The 25,708-nt window shown below is 32.1% G+C and overlaps 2 protein-coding genes across 12 annotated transcripts in view; one reads left to right on the plus strand and one right to left on the minus strand.

Annotated features, from left to right (window-relative positions):
* Fancl (FA complementation group L) overlaps positions 1-25,708 on the plus strand; it is a 96,910-nt gene that overhangs the window by 18,285 nt on the left and 52,917 nt on the right. For all 6 annotated transcript variants that reach the window (XR_015453098.1, XR_015453100.1, XR_015453099.1 and 3 more), the window contains exons 5-7: positions 69-169; positions 13,145-13,241; positions 18,287-18,355. Coding sequence is in view for 3 of the 6 variants with exons in the window: in XM_004867247.4 (XP_004867304.1) it covers positions 69-169; positions 13,145-13,241; positions 18,287-18,355 (267 nt within the window). In the remaining 3 variants the exon portion in view is untranslated. The remainder of the gene's footprint in view (positions 1-68; positions 170-13,144; positions 13,242-18,286; positions 18,356-25,708) is intronic.
* Positions 1-25,708, minus strand: part of Vrk2 (VRK serine/threonine kinase 2) — a 150,768-nt gene continuing 125,060 nt past the window's right edge. For 2 of the 6 annotated variants that reach the window (XM_087216352.1, XM_087216349.1), the window contains 2 exons: positions 24,987-25,059; positions 1-4,401 (listed from right to left, as the gene is read on the minus strand). In XM_087216352.1, the coding sequence (XP_087072478.1) occupies positions 25,015-25,059 (45 nt within the window). In that variant the 3' untranslated portion in view covers positions 1-4,401; positions 24,987-25,014. Of the gene's footprint in view, positions 25,060-25,708 lie in introns of all 6 variants that reach the window. The other 4 variants (XM_087216351.1, XM_087216348.1, XM_087216350.1 and 1 more) reach the window with 2 other exon arrangements.

The following is a 25,708-nucleotide window of genomic DNA, read 5'->3' on the forward strand; positions in this document are numbered from 1 at the left end:
TGTTTGTAACTGAGTAATAACAATTTATTGTCGCATATTCTACAGTTGTCTCTTTTTCTTTTAAACAGGAAGTTGCTTTAAAGAATAGACAAGAGTTATGTGTACAGCCTCCTCCTTCCCAGTTCTACTCAGTCCTTATTGAAGAGATAGGAACTCTTGGTTGGGATAAGTATGTCTCTTTTGAAATATGCTTTAGAAATGCCCTTGTTTTACCTATTTCAATTTCATACATTTCCATTTTGGCAATTTATTTTACACTTGTTTTTAGTCAGTATTTCATAATAGAGTATCTGATCCTCCTGTTGCTAAGATTAAAGGAATGGCTATCTTTAAAAATTAACCTGCATTCCATCTCACTCCAGAAAGAATGGCTGTTGTCAAGATATTATCAGCCAATAACAAATGCTGGCAGGGATGTCGGGAGAAAGCAGCACTTCTCCACTGTTGGTGGGAGTGCAGACTGGTGCAACCACTGTCAAAATTAGTTTGGAGATACCTCAACAAACTAGGACCAGAGGCCCCATTGGAGCCAACTGTTCCCCTGCTGGGTATCTTCCCAAAAGAATTAAAAGCCTTATACCACAGTGATATGTGCACAGTCATGTTTATAGGGGCACAGTTTATAATAGCTAAGTCTTGAAAACAGCCCAAATGCCCATCAACCAATAGTGACTAAAGAAGATGTGGATTTTTTATGCGATGGAGTACCACTGTGCCATTAAAAAGGATAAACTGGAGAAATTTCTGGGTAAATGGATGCACCTTGATACCATATTCTTAAGTGAAATAAATCAGACACACATGTATAAATATCACATTGTTTCTCTGGTATGAGAAGCTGAAAAGTGTAACTAAGGACCAAAATGTATAATAAATAATGTGAAATAGGAAGAAAATGTTCTTAATGGAAGGGGCACTAGGGAGAGGGGAAGGGGAAAGGAAGGAAAAGAATAAAACGAGAAAGATAAAATGGAAACAAAGCTGTTGTAAAAAAGGAGGGGAAGAAGGGTTGAAGGGAGGGAAGGGGAATGGGAAAAAAATAAAAATCAAGATACATCAAATGGGGGCCAGGGATTTAGCTCAGTGGTTCCTCCGCCTGCCCTGCAAGCGCAAGGACCGGAGTTTGATCCCCGATAACAGCAACAAAAAATATATATCAAATGTATGGTACAAATTCTATATGAATGTGAGCATTATGTATATCTAATTGTACCAATAAACTCAATAAAAAATTAAAAATTGACAAGCAAAGTTAAACATAATTTGGAAAAAATGACATTTTTATGTACCTGTAAGATATTATCTTCATATGAAGATATATGAAGATATCTTTATATGAAGACATTTCACCGAACATATAACATTCTAAACATTACTAAATTATCCCAAGTTTGAAAAATCGTGCTGAGATATTTTGTAAAACAGACTAGAATTGAAGTATTTTAGAAATGTGTTTAAAGTATTTCTTCTTCTTTTTCCTCTACCTCCTCCTCCTTTGTTCTTCCTCCTTGTCCTCTTCTTCCTCCTCCTCCTCTTCTTCTGATTATTATTTTTTAAGGTATTTCCTGATTGGAGTTTGATAGCTAATTTAAAAGAACTGGAAAGTCAAATAGCATTTTAAAATAAGGAACATAGGTGCAAAATATATATCCTTTCATATATTTAAACCATAACCTGATAGCTGAAGAAAAACTAGATATGAATTTAAGAGTTCTAACTTAATCCCTTATAAATTTGTTTCTAGAGGTGATTAAAATGCTGTTTAATTATAAGAGGGAGAAAGATTCTTTTCTCTTGCCTATGTGTCCACCTACCCTTTATATTCCTTATAAGCCTTTCAATTAGAACAGTTCCTTCTCTTCCTCACACATCAGGTTTTTTTCTTATCACCATTGAATATGAATGAGTGATCCACACCTCTCTGGGTGCACCACTGGGCAGGGATGGGCTAGCCATTGTTCCAGGCATTTATTTTTAAGAGTTTTAAGTTTTTATAAGTACTTCTTAACCTTACTTTTCCTGGTTTAATAGTCTGAGTATGTGGATCTATACTTAGGTGCTCTGAAATGTATATATTGGATTCTTGCCAAAAATGACAACTTCTATTTTCAACTGCTAAGTCCTTATTAAATCATGATTGCATCAGTAATGTTTCACTATAGTTGAGCTGCTAACAGTTTATATAATACAGTTATTTTACATGGTGTTACTGAAAAATATGGTGAAGATTTAAATTGTTTAAAAATTATTACATTAAAAGACACATTGTCATTAATTCTCCACAGAATACTACCTTTTGCTTCAAACACTTATCCCATCATTCTTGCCACTTCCTGAAGCAGTTCTGGAAGTCTTTTCCTGAGTCTCTTTAGTTGCACTGTTGTGACTGTCTCCATGTCCTAAATTGATTCAAGATGCTTACTTTTCATGTTCATTTTGACTTTGGGAAAAAGTTGGAAGTTGCATAGTGCCAGGTCCACTGAATAAGGTGAATGAGGACATGCCATAACGTTTTTATTTGATAGAAATTATTGTAAACCTTTTGAATTGATTCAGATCATTGAGGTAGCCACACAGTACAACTAAACACAGGGGAAAGAACTTCCAGAACTACTTCAGAAAGTAGCAAGAATGATGAGATAAATGTGTTCGAAGCGAGGGAAACTATTTTGAGGGGTATTAATGCTTATGTGTCTTATTGTAATAAAGTTTTAAAAAATTTGATCATATTTTTTAATTAGCTCTTTCATGTTTTCCAAATTGGATCTTACAAACGAACACCATTATTTTGGTCTCTTGCATAATTGCTTGAGGTTGTCGCTGACTTGTATTAAGGGCTGTCTAATGAAACAGCCCTATGATTTTATGTTTGGAGTTTTTCTGTTTAATGATACACCTCTATATTTATGAGAGACCATGAAGGAAGTTTTCTCCCACTTCAGATGTTAAAAATAGCATGCTTGCTGTGAATATCTGATCTTTTATTTAATGACTAATATGAAACCTGTAATTTATTAAATTCTCTTTGACGTGCCCCCGGCAAGCTGAGTGTCACACTTTCCTGATTCCTTTGAACTAAAATGTGTTGCTTTTTATTGTATTTTATTTTTTTACTTTTGCTTTTTCTTAAAATCTTGTTTGTGTTCAATATAGTAACTACTTATACTTATTCTTTCAAAAGAAGCTGGTGAAAGGAGAGAAAATGAGGGAAGTGGCTTAATTTGGAGGCATTTTAGTTAATGTGTCCTTGATCACTATCTCCTGTTGGCTCTTGTTTTGTATTTGCCTTTGGTTATTCAGGCTGTAGCACTATGCTGCCTAGTAATCTTCGGTTGAGTTTTGGAAAATGTGCATAAAAACATTTAGAGCCGCCAGATAATGCTGTTTCTTCCACAGAAGGTTTAAGTTTCTCTTTCCTAAGAAGATGGCGTGGTGGCAGATTGCCATAGGGCAGTGAGTTCAGAATGGATTGTTTTTAAGAGTCAGCTGCCTCTGTCCCATCAGTCTCCCCTTTTAAGCAAGAACCAGATACATTTATTGAACTTTTTCCTTTGGTCAATCCTCCACTCTAGCCTGAATCTCTCCACAAGACCAATTTTCTTCTCAATTAGAGACTTTCGTGTGTGGGGGGGAGGGGTGGTGGTGCTGGGGATAGAACCGAGGGTAAAATACATCCTTTGCCCTTTTTAAAATTTTGAGACAGGGTCTTGCTAATTTGCCAAGGTAGACCTCAAACTTGCAGTCTTCCTCCCTCAGCCTCCTAAGCAGCTAGAATTGCAGACATGCACCACCATGCCTGACTGGAGTCCAGGCCTCATCTACCTCTTGTTTACTTTGCTGTTAAGAGTAGCCCTTCAAAGGTTCTCACTGAGATCTTTGAAATGGACTTTGTCCCATTTGTGAGCTCTAAATTCTAATTAGCCTTTTCAGAGTATTATGAACTTTCTGAATATTCTCTTTTGTTTTTCAGTGGCTTTCTATCCTCTTATTCTTTTAAGTTTAAGGATTTATGAGAAGTTTGAGGGAAAATTGGCAGAATTTTATATCATGTTCTTTAGATTTACTGTATTTTGACCCTTTGTTTGTTATTTTTGCCTCTACCCTCAGGAGATTGCCAAAATGCTGCTAGTTTTTGTTTGTTTGTTTTTTTGCACACTTCATAGCAGCTCTCTATCTAGGCCCTTTGCCCAGATCCTTCTTTTGCTTTGTGCCCAGAATTGATAAATATGCTGAGGAAAAAATGACATCAGAGTATTGGCTTACCTCTTTCTATTTTGCCCTTCTTTACAACTTTGGCCCTTCATGTCCTGGTTGCCTTAGCAATTCTTTGATGCCTTTAACTTTTTTTTTTCTTCTTCCTTTTTTCAGGCTACTTTAGTTGTTGATAGTAGAATTGTTGGTCTGTAGCAAGTAACACCATTTTAGCCAGAAAGAGATGTTACATATAAGTTAAGTGTACTGTGAGGATTTTAAGGATTGATTAACGATTTTTCATGGAATGAGACTCTATATTTGTTTAAGGAATTATTTTTAAGTAGGATTTGGGATGAATGTAGCCTTTTTAGTAAAATTAAGCATAATAATGGAGAGGAGAGATAAGATTTGACCTACTCATTCTTTGGAAAAAGATTGATGAAATAGAGAAAAATCAATTTATTTTCTGATGGGGAAAATTTAAGATTTTAGTATTTAGAGAATAGCTGAGGATGTTGGAGGGGTTTGGCAAGGGGAAAGGAAATGTTCCAGTGTTATTTCTGTTATATTGATAGTGAGTTTAGGGCAATTTACAAAATGGATCTGACATGGTTGGAACAAGTCTAATAATGAAATTGGTTGAAGCATTGAGAGTGTGAGGTACTTTTGAATCAGTTATTTTTTTACCCAGGTATTATTTATTTAGCATGTATGATACTAGGCAGTGAAGATACATAGGCAAGACTTAAGAATCCTTGTGGAACAAGAATCCAATGAAAGAGTCAGAATTTAAGTAGATGATCACAGTAGTACTTAATTATACTATGATAAGTACTATAGAGTATAATTATAGGATTGCTTGAGAGCCATTAGCAACAAAGTTATAAGAGAAATAGGACAAGTTCTTAAAATATTTTATGGAGTGTTTTAAGAGATAAATAGAAAGTGATGACTTTTACCCATGCTTCTAATGTGAGAGAAAAGAAAAGCGATTTCTGACTGGGATAATAGATCAATATCAACAGGATATCAGTACCTCTGCTCTCTGTCACTACAATATAATTACTTAACTCCTGTATGTATAAGACTGCCTTTTATGAAGTTACTGTTGTGTGCCCCTGATTCTACTAACCACTGTTTTGTATTCTTAATTCTCAGAACAAATTTCAACATGTTTTTATTCCCAACTTTGTATAGTAAATGAGTTATGTAGACAAGTTTAGCTACGTAATACCATGTAGGCATACTGTGTTAATGATTTCTCTGGAATGGTGTTATGGGACAGCCCTGGTGTGGAGCCTTTAATAGTTTCCTCTGGTAGATGGAGATAGTCTCACACTGAGGGTGAAGCTAATAATGACTGTCTCACCTTGAGTAAAATTGCCATTCACAAAATTACCTCATCCTCAGAGATAGTTTCAAATTCTGTTGCTTACATTGTAAAAGATTCTAATTTAATTATAGTGACTAGGATGGATGAATAACTTAGAATACAGCTGTTGTTACTTAATCCTTTGTTTCATATTATTTACAAATAAGGAATGTTCTCGTAGAATATAAGTTGTTTTCATGGATTGTGAGATGCCAAAGAATAAGGTTCTTGTCAACATTTATCCAATGCCATGTGGTAAAGTAAGAAAATTTATTAGTTTAATTTTTGTAATTTAATTCTTAAATAACATCTGGTCCACTAACAGATTGATAAAATCAGGTTTGAGGATTGGCACAGTTAAAGCTGAGACCGTCACTGTTGCTGTCTCATACTAGATTTGCTACCTTTTGAGGCCCTACTTAAGTAGCTAGTTAGTTTCATTATTTAAAATACCCTTTGAAATGATACATATAATGGTTTGCATGACAAATTGTTTTAAATGGATTTTTCAGAATCTTAATGATTTCTAGACCATGTCAAATGTCTGCATTTCCCTTACATTCTAAGTAATTTTAGAGATTTTTCGCTGTAGTCATAAAATCTGATAATAAAAGAAAAATCTTTTTTAGGTAACGTAGAACTTACTGTGTTTTTTAATTACATACTCAGCAATTCTGATTAATCCAGTAGGATCAGACGTTATAAAGATTTAACTTGGAAGAGAAAAATAAATATTTCAAATGTGATGGAACGTTTTCTTTATTCACATACTTTTTTTTCTTGTAGAAGTGACATTGAGAATTTGTTGTTAACCTTAGGTTTGCTAGCCATTGCTGTAATGTCAATACTTGTTTGAACTTCTATACAAATATTCTCAAAATAGCAACTTCTCCAAAAGGTAAGGTGTAGTCCTGGGTTATTTTGGGTGTTACACTAGTTCACAAAGGTAAGTGATGTCAAAAATCATTAGTGAGTTTCTGTTAACTTCTGCTTATGTTGTTCCGCAGAGTAGCTCATTAAAACACATAATTAAAAAGAGTTCTTTGGGTTTAACAGAATTTTCTTTTTGGGATCAAGAACATCTCAGAGTTCAAAGCACCAAATACTTTTGCTTTAAAGCTAGACTGATCTTGGATCCCACTTTACCTGGGACAGCTTAATTTATGCCTTTTATCCTGATCTCTTTCAGTGTCAAGTGTCCCAGTTTGGAAGACATTCAGTCACTTTACTTATAAGATATATTTATTTTAATAATCACATATGCCTAGATAATTCAGAGATTATGTGGTTCTAACAAGTGTGCCTTGTACTTTTTAGACAGCATATTATTTATCACTTAAAGTGAGTATACTTGGCCTTTCAAGTTTTTCTTGGGAAAGAGCTAAGTTGTGCTAAATCTGATGTGCTAATGAAAGATTGTCGACATGTATTAAGTTAAAAAATTTTATTAAGCCTATTATCTTGGAAACTGATGATTATTTTTATAATTCTTAATACATTTCAAAGCATTATAACATGTTGGGGGAAATAAAGATATATATATATATACTTATTTACAGTAATTCCAGTAATTAAACCACAGCTTTAATTCTAGCTTATTACCTGAGTAACATTGGGCAAGTAAATTAACCTCTCTGAGCTATTTTTTATTTTAAAAATAAAGTTTAACAATGCTAATAATAAAAATTAAAAAGAAACTTACAGGAGTCGCATGGTTCTTTATGTAAAGTAGGTATAATATTGTTGATCAGTAGATTACCCAACAAATGTCAGACTGTGCCTGAGTTTTTGGGTAATCTTTTAATTCCAATCAATAATAATTTGTTTTATAACCCATAAGAACATAGGTATTAGTAGATAAGATTGTCGTTCTAAACTGTCTTTACAAATGGGTGATTTTTTTCCCCCATACATATGTCCAAAGTATTAAATAACTACAAATTATATAGTAGTGAATTGGTAATATTTTATAGTACTTGAATAGAATTTGCATTCAGCTGTTTTTAAAACTTACATGTAAATCAGTCAATAATGAGTTAGTCTGACAATAACTTCTACGTGTTCACATATTCATATAGCATTGGCACATAAACAGACATACCAAACTTTCATAATCCTTACCAACGAAAAAGCTGATTTCATTGGCAAGCTAAAACTTAAAAGGAGTAGTGTGCACTTAAAGAAAAGTGAAATGTTTTGGATCTGTAAATAATTTGGGAAAATTCTTAGAGGAGATATTAGGATAAACTGAAGAAATGAAGAAAGCCTTATAAAGGAGAGGATGGTGGAGGCAAGGTTATAGTCAAGACAATGTCCAGTTCATTTTTGGACCTAGGAGTAGATCAGTTGAAGGTTCTTGGCTGCTAGACTAATGATTCTGTAATGAAGGTGATGGGGATTCATTGAGTATTTTTGAGCAAGGTGTTAATAGGCATTTAGGAAGACTAAATCTAGACACAGAAGGCAGGATGGACTTGTGTACAGAAAAGAGATGAAGTAAAGACATCCATTAGGGAGGTTGTTTGGAGTAATCCAGGAAGGAAGTAATTAGAGCTTAAACTTGAGAGTGGTGGTAAAAATGGAGCCTTTGATGCTTTGTTAAAATATGAAGGTCTTCAGACTGCTCTTTAATGCCTTCTGCCTTTTGATGTTATTACTACTTAAATGCAGGAAAGAAGAACTAACTGAAGCTGTTGGTCAAAATAAGTAGAGTATTTCAAAAGGTATAAAACATATTTCTTCTGCATACTGATAATCATTCAGCTATTAACAGATAAGAACAACAATGAAACCTCCCTGAAGCTTATGTATTAACATACTTTTCAAATGTTTAATAAACTTAACTCTGAAATTTAGTACCTTTGCAAGGAGACTTACAAAGAAATGTAGCAAATGATAAATACAAAGTGAAATGTTAAAAGTAAAATATTTTATTTTGTATGTATGTATGTGTGCATGTATGAGAGGGTACTGAAGATTGAACCCAGGGCCTTCATACTGAGCTATATCTTCAGTCCTTTTTCTTTTTTGGGGGGTGGGGTATACTGGGAATTGAACTTGGGTCCTTGCACTTGTGGGGCAGGCGGGGCAGAACCACTGAGCTAAATCCCTGGCCCTTTTTAATTTTTCTTTATTTTGAGAGCATATCTGCTAAGTCCTACAGGCTGGGCTCAAAAGTTGTGATCCTCCTACCTCAGCCTTCCAGAGTGCTGGGATTACAGGCAGATGCCACCATGCCTGGGTTATATTTATGTTCTTATGTTTTCTTAGTTTTAGAATATGCCCAGCTAAATGATAATTCCTTCTCAATATAAATTTTGAAAGTGATTTTGTGGGCATTCTAGCATTTTATGTTTAATAACTTTTTTTAAAATTTGAGCTTTTCATTTATGAAAATTTCCTAAATTTATTATTTAAGCAAGTAACTTATATTTCATTTAAATGAATAAATTTTTTATTTCCTATTGTTTGATATACTCAGTTTAACAATAGGGCAGAACATCTGAAATGGACTTTTGTAGAAAAAATTGACTTTATATTGTAAGATTTATCACCTGGTTAGTTGGCTTTTTAACTTTAATATCAAAACTAGGATATTCTTTCCTATCTTAAATAGATCCAAATATATTGTATTAGATAGAGCACAGGCTCAGCCAGTAGCTACAAAGAGAATTCCAAAATCCTGAGTAGTTCAAAGAAGATAGAATTTTATTTGTTGCATATTTAACAGGTTAGAGTTAGGCAAATGGCTAATAGTGGATTGGTGGCTCTATTCTAGGTCCTTCAAGAAACCAGGTTTCTTGTCTTTTAGTCATTCGTTGTGGTTTCATTGTTCAGCTTTGTAATCTCTAGCCACATATGGCTATTGACATTTACATTTAAATTACCTTCAAATAAAAACAGCCCTGTCCATACTAGCCATATTTTAGATCCTCAGTAATCTGATGGCTACTGTTTTGGACAACACAAACAATACCTTCATTATCACAGAGAGTTCTGCTGGTCAGTGCTGTGCTATTTTGTTCTTGTCCTCATGTCGTTGATGGCTCACAGTGGCCTAAGTTCTAGTCTTTGAGAGGTAAGGATGAAAGGAAGAGAGACAGGAAAGTACAATTTTGTTGTAAATGAGTCAAAAGATGCACATATCATTTCTGCTTGCAGCCTTATGGTCAAAATTTAGTTATATTTAACATCTCCCTGGAAGGGAAGCTAAAGAGTTAACACCTATGTGGATGTACCCTGCTTTGTTTTTGTAATAGTTGGGGTTGGATGGGAATGGGAGTTCTATTACCAGAAGGAAGAAGGTGAGAACAAACAGCACAGGATAATTGGTCGTGTGTACTGAAGGTATTAATATCCCAGTAATGTTTCTCCCAACCTCCAAAATAAAGGAGCTAGGGATCAATATGAGTGAAATTCTTTCCCTTTCCACCCTTCTTCTCCATTCCCCTCCTCTCCCGTTTCCTCTGTTCCCTTCCCCCTTTTCCCTTTTCTCTTCCCTTCACTTCCCCTCTCCTTTCCTCCCTGCCTTCTCCTTCACCTACTTTTCCCCTCCACTCCCCTCTCTCTTTTTATGTTGGGGATTGGGTCCAGGGACTCCCTGCTGAGCTGTCTTTCCATCCTTTTTCAATTTGTATTTTGAGGCAGGTTCTCCCTTAGGCTGAGTTGCCTAGGCTTCACTCAAACTTAAGATCCTCTTGCCTTAGCCTCTCAGATGCTGTGATTACAAATGTGCACCACCATGCCTGGCTGTTAAATTTTGACCATACTGAGATTAACCTGAAATTATATATTTTTTTACTTCTTCATTTGAATTACAGTATTTCTTAAGGTTTAACAAAATTAACCTCATGGCCATTTTGACTTAAAGGCTATATTTTTGAGCATGGCACTTTTATATTCTCAAGTAGTATCTCTATGTGTTAAACTTTGGAATTATGATAATCTTATGTTTGTTTGTTTGCAAACAAAAACAAAACTAGAGCTTTTGTTTCTGATTCTGTAGATGTTCAGTAATGATTTTCCACAGTTTGAAGATAAGCAGCAATGAAGTACAGAAAGTACTAGTTAATGGTTTAGTTTTTCTTTTTACCAACTTCTTTCACAACTGCCCTCTTTCTTTCTCACTCTCTTCTTTCCCTCACAGTTATAAACTATTTAGGAGTTATAATGAAAAGTGTATGGCCTTTTTTCATACCATTTTCTATCCCTACTTTTATTCTTTGAGACTCTTTGAAATGTTCATGTTTACAACTTCTATATTCTAAATAATGTCTAACAGTATTTCTCAATTTATCAATTTCAGGAATTATATACTGGTTACTATAAAGGATTTAATCCATATAGCACTTCTCTCTTCCATTATTTATTTTTCTCTTACCTTTAATATCTTTTAACTCTTTCATGTCCCCTCTATTAAAATGTATCTCTTGGCTTTCAAATTAGCAATTAAGATTTTATTGTTATGGTATCAATCCTTTTTTTTTTGGTACTGGAGATCAAACTTGGGACCTTGTGCTTGTGAGGCAGACAGTGGAACCACTAAGCCAAATCCCCTGCCCTAATCTTCTTCTGAACTCTTTCCATTTTCTATTTTCCAGTTTTTGTCATCTTTCTTTTAAAATTGTAATGGCCAAGTATACTTAGTTTCTGTAACTATAATTCTTTCAGCTCTTCTTTTTTTGTTCTTGCTGGATTCTAAAAATTGTAATTAATAAACAGTTCAAGTTTTTATATTATGTAAATATTTTTCACTGCAAAGTTAATGGTAATACATTTACAATTTTCCCATAGCTTTATTGTTTATAATTTAATTTAAAATTTTTTCTTCTCATTTTGGTTTCTGCATTGTAAGAAAAAAATCCCCATAATCTCTGGTGTATCAGTCATACTGTATTTTACACATTTTGCCTTTTTTGCCAGTTGGTCACCATCCTGGAGCCCTCTCTTTCTTCTAATCTATTTTGTTAACTAGAGTTCTTTTAACTACTTTACATTTTCATAAAAGTTGTTTAAAATTTCCCTTAATTAGTGCAGTTCTTTATTGTTATTTTCTTAACTGGATTTGTACTTTAGAAAATTTCTTTATTTCTAACTAAATTTTTTAGTGAATCTAAAGTGTAGAAATTTTCATTGTCACATGTCCATTTATCTGAACTTCTAAGTGATATGTTAGAACATGATAAAGACTCATTCAAATTTTTAGAAAATAAAACATTTAAGATATTTTATTGGTGTAGTGTAAAAAATAAGGATTAACCATAGTCATTGATATTTTTATGTAAATAAACCTTTTTTCTAGAATAATTTTACTTTCTGATTATAATAAAGCTTCCATCTGTAGATACAGTTTTGTTTTTGTTTTTAGATGATACTGAGGGTTGAACCCAGATTGTTGTACATACTAGGCAGACACACTAATCACTGGAGCTACATCCCTAGCCCTGTTTTATTTTACTTTTTATTACATTATTGAATATAGGTATCTTCTTCAGATTTAGATGTGTTCCATTATAGTGTTCCACGACTTCATTACCCAGCATTTATTGAAACTGACCTATTATTATTATTATTATTATTAACTTGTTAATAACTAAATGACAAAAGTGATGTTAAAAAACAATCTCCTAAAAAAAAAAACAGTCTCCTAGATTGGGAGGCTAATGTTAGTTCTGCGTCTGACCATGAGTTTAGGTGATAAGTTGCTTAATGCTCTTAGGCTACTTTTTATCTGTACAAGAGATAATATTGTAAAAATGTCAAAAAATATACATATGCCCAGTTCACTAGTAAATACAGTGCTAACTTTGAACCATTTTGGTGGTGGTTTATGATATGCAAGGGACCATATTTTTACAGAATGATGTATTTCAAAGGATATTGGTTTCTGTTGTAGAAAATTCATGCATTTAGAGCAACTTAAAGCCAAAATAATTGTGCTTGTGCTGTATGTTTAAAATATTAGTCATCTTGAATATATGCCTAGGTTAAATGTCAGAAGCTATACATTGTGCAAAAAGAAAATCTATTGTTAGGAGACTAGGCGGTACCTGTGCTTATACAGCATTTTCCTTAGAGGATCAATTTGAGTATTTGAACTAATATCAGCCAGATTTTTGTACAGTAACATTTATTGATAATAAAGGAGGAGTTCATCAAGGAGAAAAACAAATAAAGGAAGCATAAAAGTCTCATATTGTATGAAACTACAGAAATGGATCATGAGTTTGACAGGAAGTTTAATGTGTACATAAGTAGAGTCTGACAGAAACATGCTGTGTGTGCCAAAGGTTCCAGTGATGGAAAACCGAAACATAGTGCTCACTGACCACAGCATGAGTCTTGACACACATTGTAAATAATCCAGAGATCTATGACTGCATTAAGCACTAGGCTGGTGTATTAACAGCAGTAAATCTAGCAGCAAAGAGGGTTGGCATGCAGAAATTCCTCTGATTAATTTTTGAAATGGATTAATAAGTATATAGCAAATATTTTTATTTCAAATCCTGCCATCTCCAACTTTCCCTCAATAACCTACCCTAGTGTGATCTTTTTTAATTTTCTTCTGCTCACCAGACTTGTATATGTGGATACTTGCTTCAGTACCATCAAGGTAAAAGCAGAAGATTCTTCTGGTAGAGAGCATCTAATCACTGTCAAGTTGAAGGCAAAGGTATGTGCCTTGTTGAACTATTATTCTGTCTAAGAAATACTTTGAGAAATTAACATTTTGAATGTTTTCAAAGTTAAGAGTGCTAGTTATTCTAAAAGTACCTATAAGATGCTTTAGAAACTAATTTTCAAAGCCTCAAAGAATTTATTCACCAGGTTTCCAGAAGTATAGGTATAATTTCATGTCACTGTTTCAGTCCAAATTTTATGAAATTGTAGACTTTATAGTAAACAAATATTACAAATAAGATCCAGCAGCCTCAAAGTACTATAATACTATTTTTGTAAAATCTTTTGCAGGAAAAAGTGGATGATGCTTCTATACCGAGTAAAGTGCTCTTGAGAAAGTCTTTTGCCCTCAACTCTTTCTAGGAATTACTATTATAGGTCTTATTTCGACTTCCCCACTCTCATTCCCTAACACAGGCACACACACAGGCATACTTTTTATTATTTGTTTGTTTTGGCTGAAGTTTTTTGGCATATATATTACAAGAACTTGCAAAGATTGTGCTTAATTTTTCACCAATTTTATTGGTAGAAAACATCTTTATTTTTGTTTCATCTTGAATTTTTAGTTCTAAATTAGGAATTTTAAGAAATAAGTAGAATAAGTTCAACATATTAATAATTTACTTAGTAATCACTGGGAAAACATTAGAATTTGAAGAAAACCAGGACATCTAACTTTTTTTACTGTTCCTGGTAGTCATCAATCAATTCTATTTCAGAAGATTGTAGTGATGAAAAGATCAATTGTGTTTGTCCTTTTTAAAAATGTGTCTGGCATTTAAGCTTTCCACAAGAGAAAATTAATATATAAAGCTGTACTAGGTGACACAGGAAAGTTGATATCTCAGTGGCTCTGTATCAGACAGGTTGAGAAATGACTCAATCTCTTCACACATATAGAATGTTTAGGTATAATTTTAAGGACCATATATGATAAATGTTGAAAAAATTAGTTGCATATTTGTAAAATAAGTTAGATGGTTGTTTAAAAAATATTTTATTTTCCTTTTGAGTTCTTAAATGTATGCCTCTTAAAAAAATATATAGGAGAAATCTGCCTTTGTCCTTTGACCTTCCAAAAGGTCACATACTTGCCAGTGGCAAAGATTCTGTCATTTCTTTCAAAGTACCATTTGTTTATATTTTGTACATTGATAAAAGTTGCTTTACTGCTATGAAGTCCAAAATGAAAGCGTTTAAATACATCTTGTCCTCATTTTTACAAGTTCTTGTACTTACTAAGGAGATAATGCTTTAAATAAATGCGGCCTTTACACTTAAAATATTTTGTTTTCTTTATTTTTTATTTACATAATACTGACATATTAATTGTACATATGCTCACTGTGATGAAATATTTTATTGTTAATCTGATTTGATGAGACTTACTTCATTTATTGGTGGTATTGAATGAAGAATGAAGATGTGCTTACTAATACGTACCGTTCTTTAGGCTTTTTTCTTACACCTTTTCAAGGTAGATGAGATAATTCTTTTAATATTTCTCTTTAAAATATGTGCCAGTGTCAGTTTTGCAACTTCTATAGTTATGAACCACTATTGTGAACACACTGGAGAAAGAAAAAACTTTGAGCTGGGAAAGAATTAGGGAAAAAAATTATTTATAAAGAATGGATGAAATGTAATCTTTATGTTGGTGTGATTTTTTTTTTTTAGAGTATTTGTCTATTCAGTTTAGCTTTATAAAGGACAAAGTTGCCTTTGACAGGTTGTAATTTTTTTCTTAGGAATATTTGGGCCCCAGGTTATCATTTTTTAAAAAAATCAGCTGCAACCCAAACTATTTGTTAAAGAACACATAATACAAAATCTTCATCTAAACTAAATTTTAAGAGGAAAGCTGTGGTCCGGGGATTTAGCTCAGTGGTTCCGCCACCTGCCTCTTAAGTTAGGTCCCGAGTTTGATCCCTGGTACCATAAAAAAGAGGAAAGCTGAATTTTTTTAGCAAACCTCAAAGCAGTCTTATTTTTTTAAATATTCAAAACTTTTTTCATTGATTTCCTACCAAAGAAATACATTTGTTTTATTCTTTTTTGGGGGTGGGGGTACAGGGATTGAATCCAAGGCCTTCACGCTGAGCTACATCCTCAACCTTTTTTCTACTTTTTATTTTAAGACAGGATGTTATTAAATGGTTAAGATGCCGATTACAATCAATCCTCTTGCCTTAGTCTCTCAGAGTCCTGGCATTACAGGCATGTGCCACCATGCCTAGCTATTTTTATTCTTAAATACACTATGTAATTTCTGAATTCTGCTGCTACTCATCATCTCCAAAAACCCACACAGAATACAGTACTAATTTGGACTGGACAACTCCTATTAAAAATAGATCTATAGGGGCCAGGGATTTAGCTCAGTGGTTCCAGTGCCTGCCTCGTAAGCACAAGGTCCTGAGTTTGATCTCCGGTAACAAAACAAAACAAAACAAAACAAAAGATATATAAATTTTAAAAAGAAATATAATTAGGGAATGTTATCGTTGTTATAAGTATATTTTTATATGGTGCTTAACAATGTATTCTGAACGTGGTATAGAATTATCTTTTCTGTAAAAGTACCCAAGAGCTTCCTCAGCTTTGGACAAGACCAGACCTACTTTCAAACAAATCACAGATGTGTATCTAAGCCTTACTACTAAGATAGGCTAATTAGATAAGATTTGGTTAAATTTTTTCTTAGAGTAATATAAAGTCTAAAGAATACTTAAAATTGTGTAATAGTTTTTATATTTGTTGATTACTTCAACGGAGGTTTGGAGAACAAATTAAACACTATACTTATTTTTCAGTTAAAATTCCTATCTATGCAGTATTGCTCAGACTCCTAGACAATTCTTTGTAGTTTCATATATATATACAACTTATTATTAAAAACTATCTTGATTTTGATCAAGCTATTTTGCAATATTGTAGTCACTTACATGGTAGTACTACTATAGTTAATAATGTATTATGAAAATGGATTCCTAGGATGCAATTTCCTGTTTTAATAATTCAACTCACCAGATGCACATAAATTTGCTCGTTTTAGTTTCTGTACAATTATGTAGTTTATTATATAAACTAAATTGGTCTTACATGTGAATGCTATCAATACATATATATTTGTATATTCTTTTAAATTACAGATATGCAGTAAAAACACCAACATAGTCCAACTTATATACATCTTTATATGTTTACATAATTTTAAATATAAACATACATTTGTAAGATGTCATCATTTTACTACCTACATAGTGGATTCATCCTTTTACCAGCTACACAGTGGATTCATCTATGTATGTGGGATAATATGTTTATCATAACCTACTTTTAAAAAAAAAGTTTTTTGGGTCTCTTTCTGTGTCAGTCCATTTGTACCGTTTACTCTGCTGAGTCCTACTTAAAGGATTTTATTGTCTTTTAACAAAGTGAGCTGTGTATGTACTCAGTGACTCCCTAGGCCACAGATATTTTACTTGGTATATCTACTCCAATACAGTAAACATTTCATTAACTTCTTAGCCTAGATTGATAAATTGCTTTAGTTATAGCATGATGCTGATCATTGTTAGTATATCTAGAAGATAAATAGCAACCCAACATGAACTAAAGTTTTCCGTTCTTGTCCTAAGGAAGATTTAACTGTGCATAATTATATTTAAAGAATCCTAAAATTGTAGAGGGAAAAGTGATGTTTTAAAAACATTTTCAGATGATTTTAATCATTTTTCCATGTGAAACAGCCAGAAAAATTAAATGACTTGACCAGTATCACACAAGTTAATTAACAGAGGTGAAACCAGAGGGGGCTGAGGTCTTTGCCTGTATTTGTTTGGAGATAATCACACAACTTTTTAATATAGTATACAGATTGTTTTTCCATTGATTACAGGAGTTATATTCTGAAATACATCATGTAATATTTTGAATTTTCTGAAATAGATTCCCTTATCTCAGCCTTACTTTTTTTTTTAGAATTTAAGCATTATAATATTTTATATGGTTTTTTATCTGTTTGTTTTTGTGTTATCAGTTTACATAGCCAGAGAATTTTAATCAGTAAAAATTGATACCAAGTTTCTTTTTAGGCAGCTAATCATTGTAGCTAAATACTAAGTATTTTGAAAACATTGTCTTCCATTGCACTGATATTTGTTAAATATGGTATTTCAGATAATTTCTTAAAATCTTCTTTGGCCTTTCTAATGAACTACTGAAAAATAATGAAAAAAATAAAGGTATAAAACTTACCTTAAATAATTTGTCAAATGAAAGTTTTCCTAAAACAGTTTTATTTAGCCCGTTAGTGATTTAATATAAGGAGTACTTTTAATTATATATGACTTTGAAAATTCCAGAATTGGATTTTAGCGTTATTATGAAGTATAACTCTCTCATAAGAAAATTATTTTCAAGAAAAATTACCTGTTGTCTTTAAATTAGAAACCTGATTTATTCTCATAGCTATCACTATTTATATGATTATTTTCCAACCTTTTCTTACAACTGTTAATTTTTCCTTAAGGAACCAGAAGATATTTCATTGGTTTTTTTTTGTTGTTTATTGTCTTGCCAAAAATAATTGCTTTAATATGGGAAAATCATTTTTAAACTGATAGTTGTATCTAATCATTGTGCATATCTTGATTGTTTTTATAGATACTGCCTATTTAAGTGGTGACTGAAATTATTTGAAATTAAATTTTAGACTAAAAAGGATTAAATATCAACTAGTTTGCTTTATTTTAAATAGAAATCCAGTTCAGTTCACCTCTCAGATAAGAACATAGTAACTGACCTGATATTGAGTACATTACTCTTTACTTATCAGTGACTAATTTGGCATCCCCAAACCACCAATCTTTTGTACTTCCTAAGCATACGTTGACTCTTAACATCACTACAATAATAGAGTCAAAATATTTAGATATAATACTTTTCTAGTTAAAACTTCCAGTTTTTCTAAAGTACCTCATAAAATCTTCAGTAGAACCAGAGATGACCTAATTTTATGCTTTATCATAGCACCCTGCAGAATCACCTGATTGTTTTGTGGATTTTCCTGTTCCATTTTCTGTTTCCTGGACACCACAGGTAAATTCTTAAATATAAGTAATTTAAAAATATAGTTTTTAATCAAATGGCCTTTGTAGGTTATAAAGTGGTCTTTCAGTTTTCTTTAAGCATTTATTTATAAATAGGCCTTCTATAATGCTTCATTCAATATTTTCTAATAGTGTCCATTTTCTCTTTCTCCACACATACAAATACACACATGAACATGCATATATACACACATGCAATCCAGCCTGTTTCACTTTCAGTAAACATGCAGTCTATTGACATACATTTTTCTTTAAATTTAAATCCTAAAGAATTCTTTTGAAAGCAGTGACCAGTAAGTAGAAAAGTAGGTATAATTTTTTATATTGTTAAAATTTTAAACACTGATAACATTATATCAGAAAATTTTTATCAAAGAAGAATGAAAATATAAATCCTGCAATTTATACTCAATTTTTATTGTGATAAATTGTTTATCTTTGAATGTAGACTTTATATTTTTATGTGCTTTAGTGTTTTGTACTTTGAGTAAAGATTGTGTATTCTTTTGCCTGCTTCTATTCATTTAATTTCTCACAACATAAATAATATCTACCAAGGTATTTTTACAAGTGTGTGTAAAGTGTAACATTATATAGTTATAATTATCAATAGTACAAAAAAATTTGATCTATGTGATTTTTTGAAGATGTGACAAAATGTGGTTATTCAGTTCAGAGAACAGTCTATAATGATAGACATAGTCCTTCTTCCACCAGATCAATTGTTTTAATAGCAAAAAAGAGAAAATATTCTGTCTTAGGCAAAGAGAAAAAATTTTCTAATAATACTTTACAAATGTTCTCTAAATGATACCCAACTTTATTGTCGTTAGGAAATCTTGATAAATGTGTAAAAAAAATAAAATGTGTACTTCAAGTAAAATGTGTACTTCCATTTTAAATTATATGCACCTAAGAGTTACCACATATCAAATTAGTTTCAAAAATGTAGCAGATATAAATAGCCTTATGTAGTCCCAAATATCATTTTAATCAGATTTATTTAAAAATTATTATTCTCATTTTGTTCTTCAAAAAGAAATTTTTCTTCAGTGGGAATTTAGAAAATATAGCAAAATAAAGGAGAAGAAAAATGCTGTGTTTTGCTTTAGGTATTTTATGTTTGTTATACATTTATAAAAAATATTATGTTGATTTTTTTTTTTCCTTTCAAGAATGGGAATTACATAACAGTTTTATTGCTGTCTTGGTTTGTTTTTTGTTTTTTGTTTTTTGTTTTGGTACCAGGGATGAACTCAGGACCTTGCAAGGCAGGCGTGGTGCCATTGGGCTAAATCCCTGGCCCTGCTTTCTTGTTTTTTTAAGCATGTAGTTTCTATTTGGCTCTAGAAGCTTTATCTTTCTGTTTTAAAAAGAAAGGTCATGAGAAAATACTGTATCTGGATTATATTACAATTTTCTAGATTTTATCTTTAAATTACACATTCATGTTTGTAACCATCCCAAAGTTGAGTATAATTTTCACAAGTTTTATATAAAGATTTTTTTTAAAAACGTAGATAACTGTACAATGTTTCCCCAGACTTTATGAACACGTTTGCATCACAGCAGAATTGGTCTGCGTCTACCAGATTGGAATATCTTTGAGAGTGATTTTTTTCTTTAGATTTTTTTATTCCTGCTTAGCAAGGTCAGTGCCTTGTACATGTAAGTGTAAAATGACTATAATAATTCAAATTTTACATTTAATTGAGCCTTTTTTTGTAATAGCTCACTCAGAAAACAATTAGTAGTAACTAGAATTTCATAAATTTTTCTTTAATTATAGAATATACTAAAATTATTAGCAAAGTAAGGAATAAATGAAGACTCCTTTTAACCCACAAGTCAAATTTGACAACTGTTATTGTTTTGTCATACTTGCTTCAGCTATATTTCTAGTTCTCTTTGTCTTAGAAATAAAATATTCTGGAAACAGCACAGATCCCACTCATTTTCCTATTTCTTCTTTCCTTCTTGCTTCTTTCCCTTTCTAAAGAGGTCTGTTTCCCTGAAACTGATATGTATGCTAATCTATGCATATGTTTTGGTACATTTTTATGTCATTTACAGTTTGACTTTTTTATACAGTATTATTTCAGTGATTTATTCATGATCTGTATTATACATATATTTAAATATTATATTATGTCTATCAATGGTTATCTATTGCCCTAATGATACAGTATTCAAAGTTTCTTGCTAGCAGCCTGTAGTGAACACCTTGACGTGTTTCCTTGTGCACATATATAAGACATTAGTGTGGATTATTTGTAGGAGGGAAAATGCTGGGTTGTATGGAATGTCCCTCTTTGGGTTACTAAAATATTGCCAAGTTTTCTTCCCAGATTGGTTGTACAAATGTATAGTTTCATTTAGCAGTGTCTTTGCCAAATCTTTTCAAAGTTTTATTCTGATCTTAGTTTGACCTTAATTCGCATCAACAATTGATAATCATGATTATTGTGTTCATTATCTTTTCTTACTTTATGTATTTTTTTTTTTTTTTTTTTTTTTGGTACCAGGGATCGAACCTGGGTCCTTGTGCTTGCAAGGCAAGCAACAGAACCACTGAGCTAAATCCCTGGCCCTACTTTATGTATTTTTGATACTAATGTTTTGTGACTATCTTCTCCCTGTGGCATGTCTTTTAACTTTGTATATGTTTTGTCATACAGAAGTTTAACTTTCAGTATGTTCACGTTTATTGCTTTCTTCCTTAGGATTTCTCCTTTTTTTGTGTCTCAATTTTTCCATACCTTTTTCTTAAAGTATATACTCTTACCATTTGTTCTGAAAGTTTTAGTTTTCTTACATTTATTTAAATATGAGATAGCAGACTAAAGTTATACTTTTTATATTAAATCTATATACTGGTAGAATTTGAAGATGTCTCATTGTGTGGAATTCTGAGATCATTTCAAACCTTTCCTTTTAGTCTTGCTATTAATATTTCAAAAGTTTCCAAAAATTACTTGTATATAAGAGTCTGGCTGTATATCATAAGAATATTTGTTATGGTACCAGCAGCATGAACTATTTGAATCTTTTAAACATAATAAAAGTGTTGCTAATATTTATAATTTGAAAGTTAAAAAACAGAATGACTTAGCTGATATGTGATCCTTTTTTATCGACTAGCTGAAAACAGTTCTGCTTGTGTGAGTTTATTTTTGGTTTTAACACTTTTTAAACAGTTGTTCTTAAGCAACATGTACATTACTGTTGTAGTCCAGTAGTAAAGTTATATTTAAGAGACTGTAAATAGGCTTTAGGTAATTGATTTTTAAAAATCTTTGCTTTTGTACATTTCCTATTTCGATTGTTTCTGGACTTTAAACTTGGAAGATCTCTATTTTCCTTTCTTTTTGTAATATAATAGACATGGCTTTGTGGCATCCATATTAAAAATGGGTAATTTTCCTTATGGTCCCTGTCTTCCTGCTGAGTTGATAATGTTTTGATGTATTTTTCTTTTGCTCTGATGAGAGGTCTGCTGCTGCTGCTCTGACATATTCATTTGGATGAATAATTATAACTTGCACAATGTCAAGCTGAAGATGGTAGGGTTTTGTGCGTCATGACAAGCCTAGTAGCCAGTGCAGGTGTCTCACAGCATGATCAGCAACAGCCAGTGTATTCTGGCTCAGAGGAGACATTTAGAGTAAGAAGAAATCAGCACCAAGGGCAAGGCTGCTGCTACTATTGCTACTCTATGTGCCAAAGAAAGACAAAGTAAGCCTCAAAAACAAGAGGCTAAATACCTCTTTAGAGATATTTACTTTTGTCTGCTTAGTAAACTCTCTTTAATAGATTTTAGCACAGAATGTAATCTCATGATTTTTGTCTTATTCTACTTCTCTACATGTGTTCAAAAATATATTTTAAAAAAACATTCTGCTGCCTTTTAGATTTTTACATACAAGTCATATGTCAGTATTGTTGACTAATGAGAATGTGCTACTGTCAGATTTTAAGTGTACTGGTATTATTATATAAAAAATGAACTTCATATTGTCCAGGTCACTGAGTGACCAAAATTAGCTGTTTAATTTGCAGTTCTACCTGTAAATGTGCAATTGAGATTTGGTGAAGCATCCTTGCCATAGGCCGTTAGAATTTTCAGATTTGGTATGATGCAATAAATAGTGGTTTTTATGTTTTTTATCATGGAAATCTGATATTCTTGGAATGGTGCCATGAATGAAGAAGAGCAAAACTAATGATAAAGCCTCTGGCTGATAATCTGATGGTGAATGAAGAATTTGTAATTAAAGAAAACAGTCCTATTACATAGCAGGGAGCATGATCCATTAGTTAGAGCGGCAGACTAGCAGTTGGGTATCCTAGGCTCTGTTTACAGTTCAGCCATTGACTTAATTGTATAATTTCAAACAAGTCACATGACTGCCTTTTGCCTCAGTTCATATGAATGTGAACTTTTTCATTGATATGTAAAGAAAAATTAGTTTTGTCTAAAACAAACACAATGTCAGGAGCCCAAACAAACAACTTAATTATCTACTGTAAAGATTCTGTGGAAATTTTTTTTTTTAACCAACAAGATTTTCATTCTTTTCTTTGCTGTCTTAGAGAGCTCATAGTACTGGATTTCTGTGCAGTCCTAAATTGGCTAATTACATATACTTTCATTTGTTGGATATTTTATTGCCACAGTGGTATGGATAAAAGGATCAAAACAAAATTCATTATTTTGATATGATAAAGTATAAGTGAAGGAATCATGGGACCTATTAGAGTCAGTCACTGTATTAACTGCTTTTCTTTCTTCTTTCTAAATAACTTATTCATTTAAAAATTATCCTGAATTAATTCTGTAAAAGAAAGACAGAAAATACAAGCAAGCAAAATCAAGAAAATATAAAATTATCTTTAATGCTTTTATTTAGAATTGGATTCTCACTAGATTATAGTTTAGAAATTATGCTTTGTAATTTAGCAAATTTCATTTTTAAAACATCATTGATAATACCTTATACTAATTCCAGGTGATCTTTAGACTCATTGGGGTTTTTGCTATAATTTGATTTACATTTCTCTGTCAAATTAAGAATTTAGATATTCACAGTCTAGGAACTTGTTATCTTTTCATTTATAGATCTTTCCATAGATCCATTTCCTTAGTTCTGTAATTTTAAGTGATTTCTTAAACTACGTGTTACATATTTTTGTTGAATATTTAAACATTTTATTACTATTATGAATAAAGTATTTTTATTTGTATTTTGTAGTTTATCACAATTTGGCCAACCTATTAATTTTTTAAAAAATTATTTTTATCAAAATTATACATGAACATAGTGTGAAGAGGTAATTTTACAAGGTGTTTTGTCTTTTTTTAATGAAGTACTGGGGATTGAACCCAGGGTCTTATGTCCAGACCTTTGTGCATACTAGGAAAGAACTCTACTACTGAGGTACACCCTTTTTATTTTTTCTTTTAGATAAATCAACATTTCCCAGGCTCCTTCCCATCTGTTTCCCTTTCTTCAAGGTCATCCACTTTTTAACTGCTAGCTGATCACCTTGGTATTTGTGGTATTCAGTTTTCCATCATTATAAAAAATACCTGATCTAACTTACAAGGTTTAAAGGTTTGTTTTGGCTCACCAAAATAATCAAGATGTGTCAGTTCATAATCAGACTTAATTGCTTTTAGACATCTGCTGTGTGGAGTAGGAGAATTGGCGGGGGTGGGGTGGGGGGGAGGAGCCAGGGCAGATTTTGGTGGAATATGTCATACAGCAAAAATGTTCATCAGGTGGCCCAGATGCAAAAGAGAGAGGAAGGGCCTGGAATCCCACTATTCCCTTTGAGTGCACATTCCCAGTGACTAAGATGTCCCAATAAGCCCTACTATTTAAAGATTTCTACTGCCTCCCAATACTGCCACTCTGGGGATCAAGCCTTTAACTCACTGGGGGACATTTGAAATCCAAACTATAGCAGTTTTATAATATAATAGTCATATATTTATGGTACCTTTTGTTTGTTTTAGGCATGGTTTATTAGTTTCCCACTGTGAAATGTATTTACTATTTCTCTACCTGTTCCCACTCCACACACATGGATACTTCTTGTTCTCTGCCAAAAATTATATTGTAATTTTGATGTAAATACTCAGTGTTTATAATGAATATGTATGTGTACTATGCAGAGAGATAAGCAGTGTGTAGTTAGCTGTACTTTTCCTTTGTCACCCTGCTTTTTGTTACTCTGAGTTACCATTTATTTTGTTACTCTTACTTCCTTAGTTCTGTAAGTTGTATAACTCATTCAACCTCCATATGTCTATGATATATCTAATTTAATGTTTTTAGTGGGCAGATAGTGTGTGACTTTAAATCTCAGAAATTATTTGCCAGTTGAAGAAGATTCATGTTATTGTATTTTCACTTGGTTTACAAGATCGCCAAAGTGTGTTAAAAGCCTTGTAGAAGATTTGAGATCTATGCATTGTGTGTGAACATATAAGATACTTCTGTGGAATGGTAAAACTCTTCCAAGAATTAAAAGACCCAAAAAGAGTAGCTTTTTATCTTTTTGGTAGGTTATCAGGTGCCTCCACTGCTACCTTAGTTACATTTTAAATGACTTACCTGCTGATGTTAATAAATCAGACTTTTGTTATAGATCTTCATGGCAAATGTCATAGTTTATTCTCCTGGACCACTATAGCATGGTAAAAAGAGAATACAGTCTTAAAAGTCTGATTAAATCTTGTGTCAGTATTTACCAGTATACAAACTTGCATCAATCATTTACCTTCATAAAAGTAGGGAATGTGCCTTAGATAGACAAATAATGTCTATCCATATACATTTATATATCTGCATATAAATACCTATACATATCTATATAACAACAAATAGTTGGTATAAATATATATTCGATTAAAGACACTATCTCCATTTTAATGCAGCACCAAGGAATTTTCTGATGTTCAAAAGTGAAATAGAGATGACTAATGAAAAATGACTGTCAGTCTCACCAGGCTATGGATGTGGCAGATGATTGTATTACATTGTATTATGAGCATATAAATAAAAGATGTTAAGAGTAATATTGTTTGGTTTTATAGTTTATTGGTTAACATATTGTTAATACTTAAACTAATACTTAATGATTTAGAGTAAATCAATAAAATATTTTTATGTAACAGGTATCCCAAGTAAAATAAAAATACATCAGTGTCTAAATGGCTTCTTAATGTTGTGATTTATATTTTAAAATACTTTTAAATAAAGCAAGATTATTTTAGCTAATATTGAAGCAAATGTGTTGTAACATGTAAAATTCATTAACATTCTGTATCTCATGT

The sequence above is a fragment of the Heterocephalus glaber genome, unplaced genomic scaffold (assembly GCF_053883595.1).
Source record: "Heterocephalus glaber isolate CG9 unplaced genomic scaffold, H.glaber_assembly_v1.0 deba00001457, whole genome shotgun sequence".
Classification (NCBI taxonomy): Eukaryota; Metazoa; Chordata; class Mammalia; order Rodentia; family Bathyergidae; genus Heterocephalus; species Heterocephalus glaber.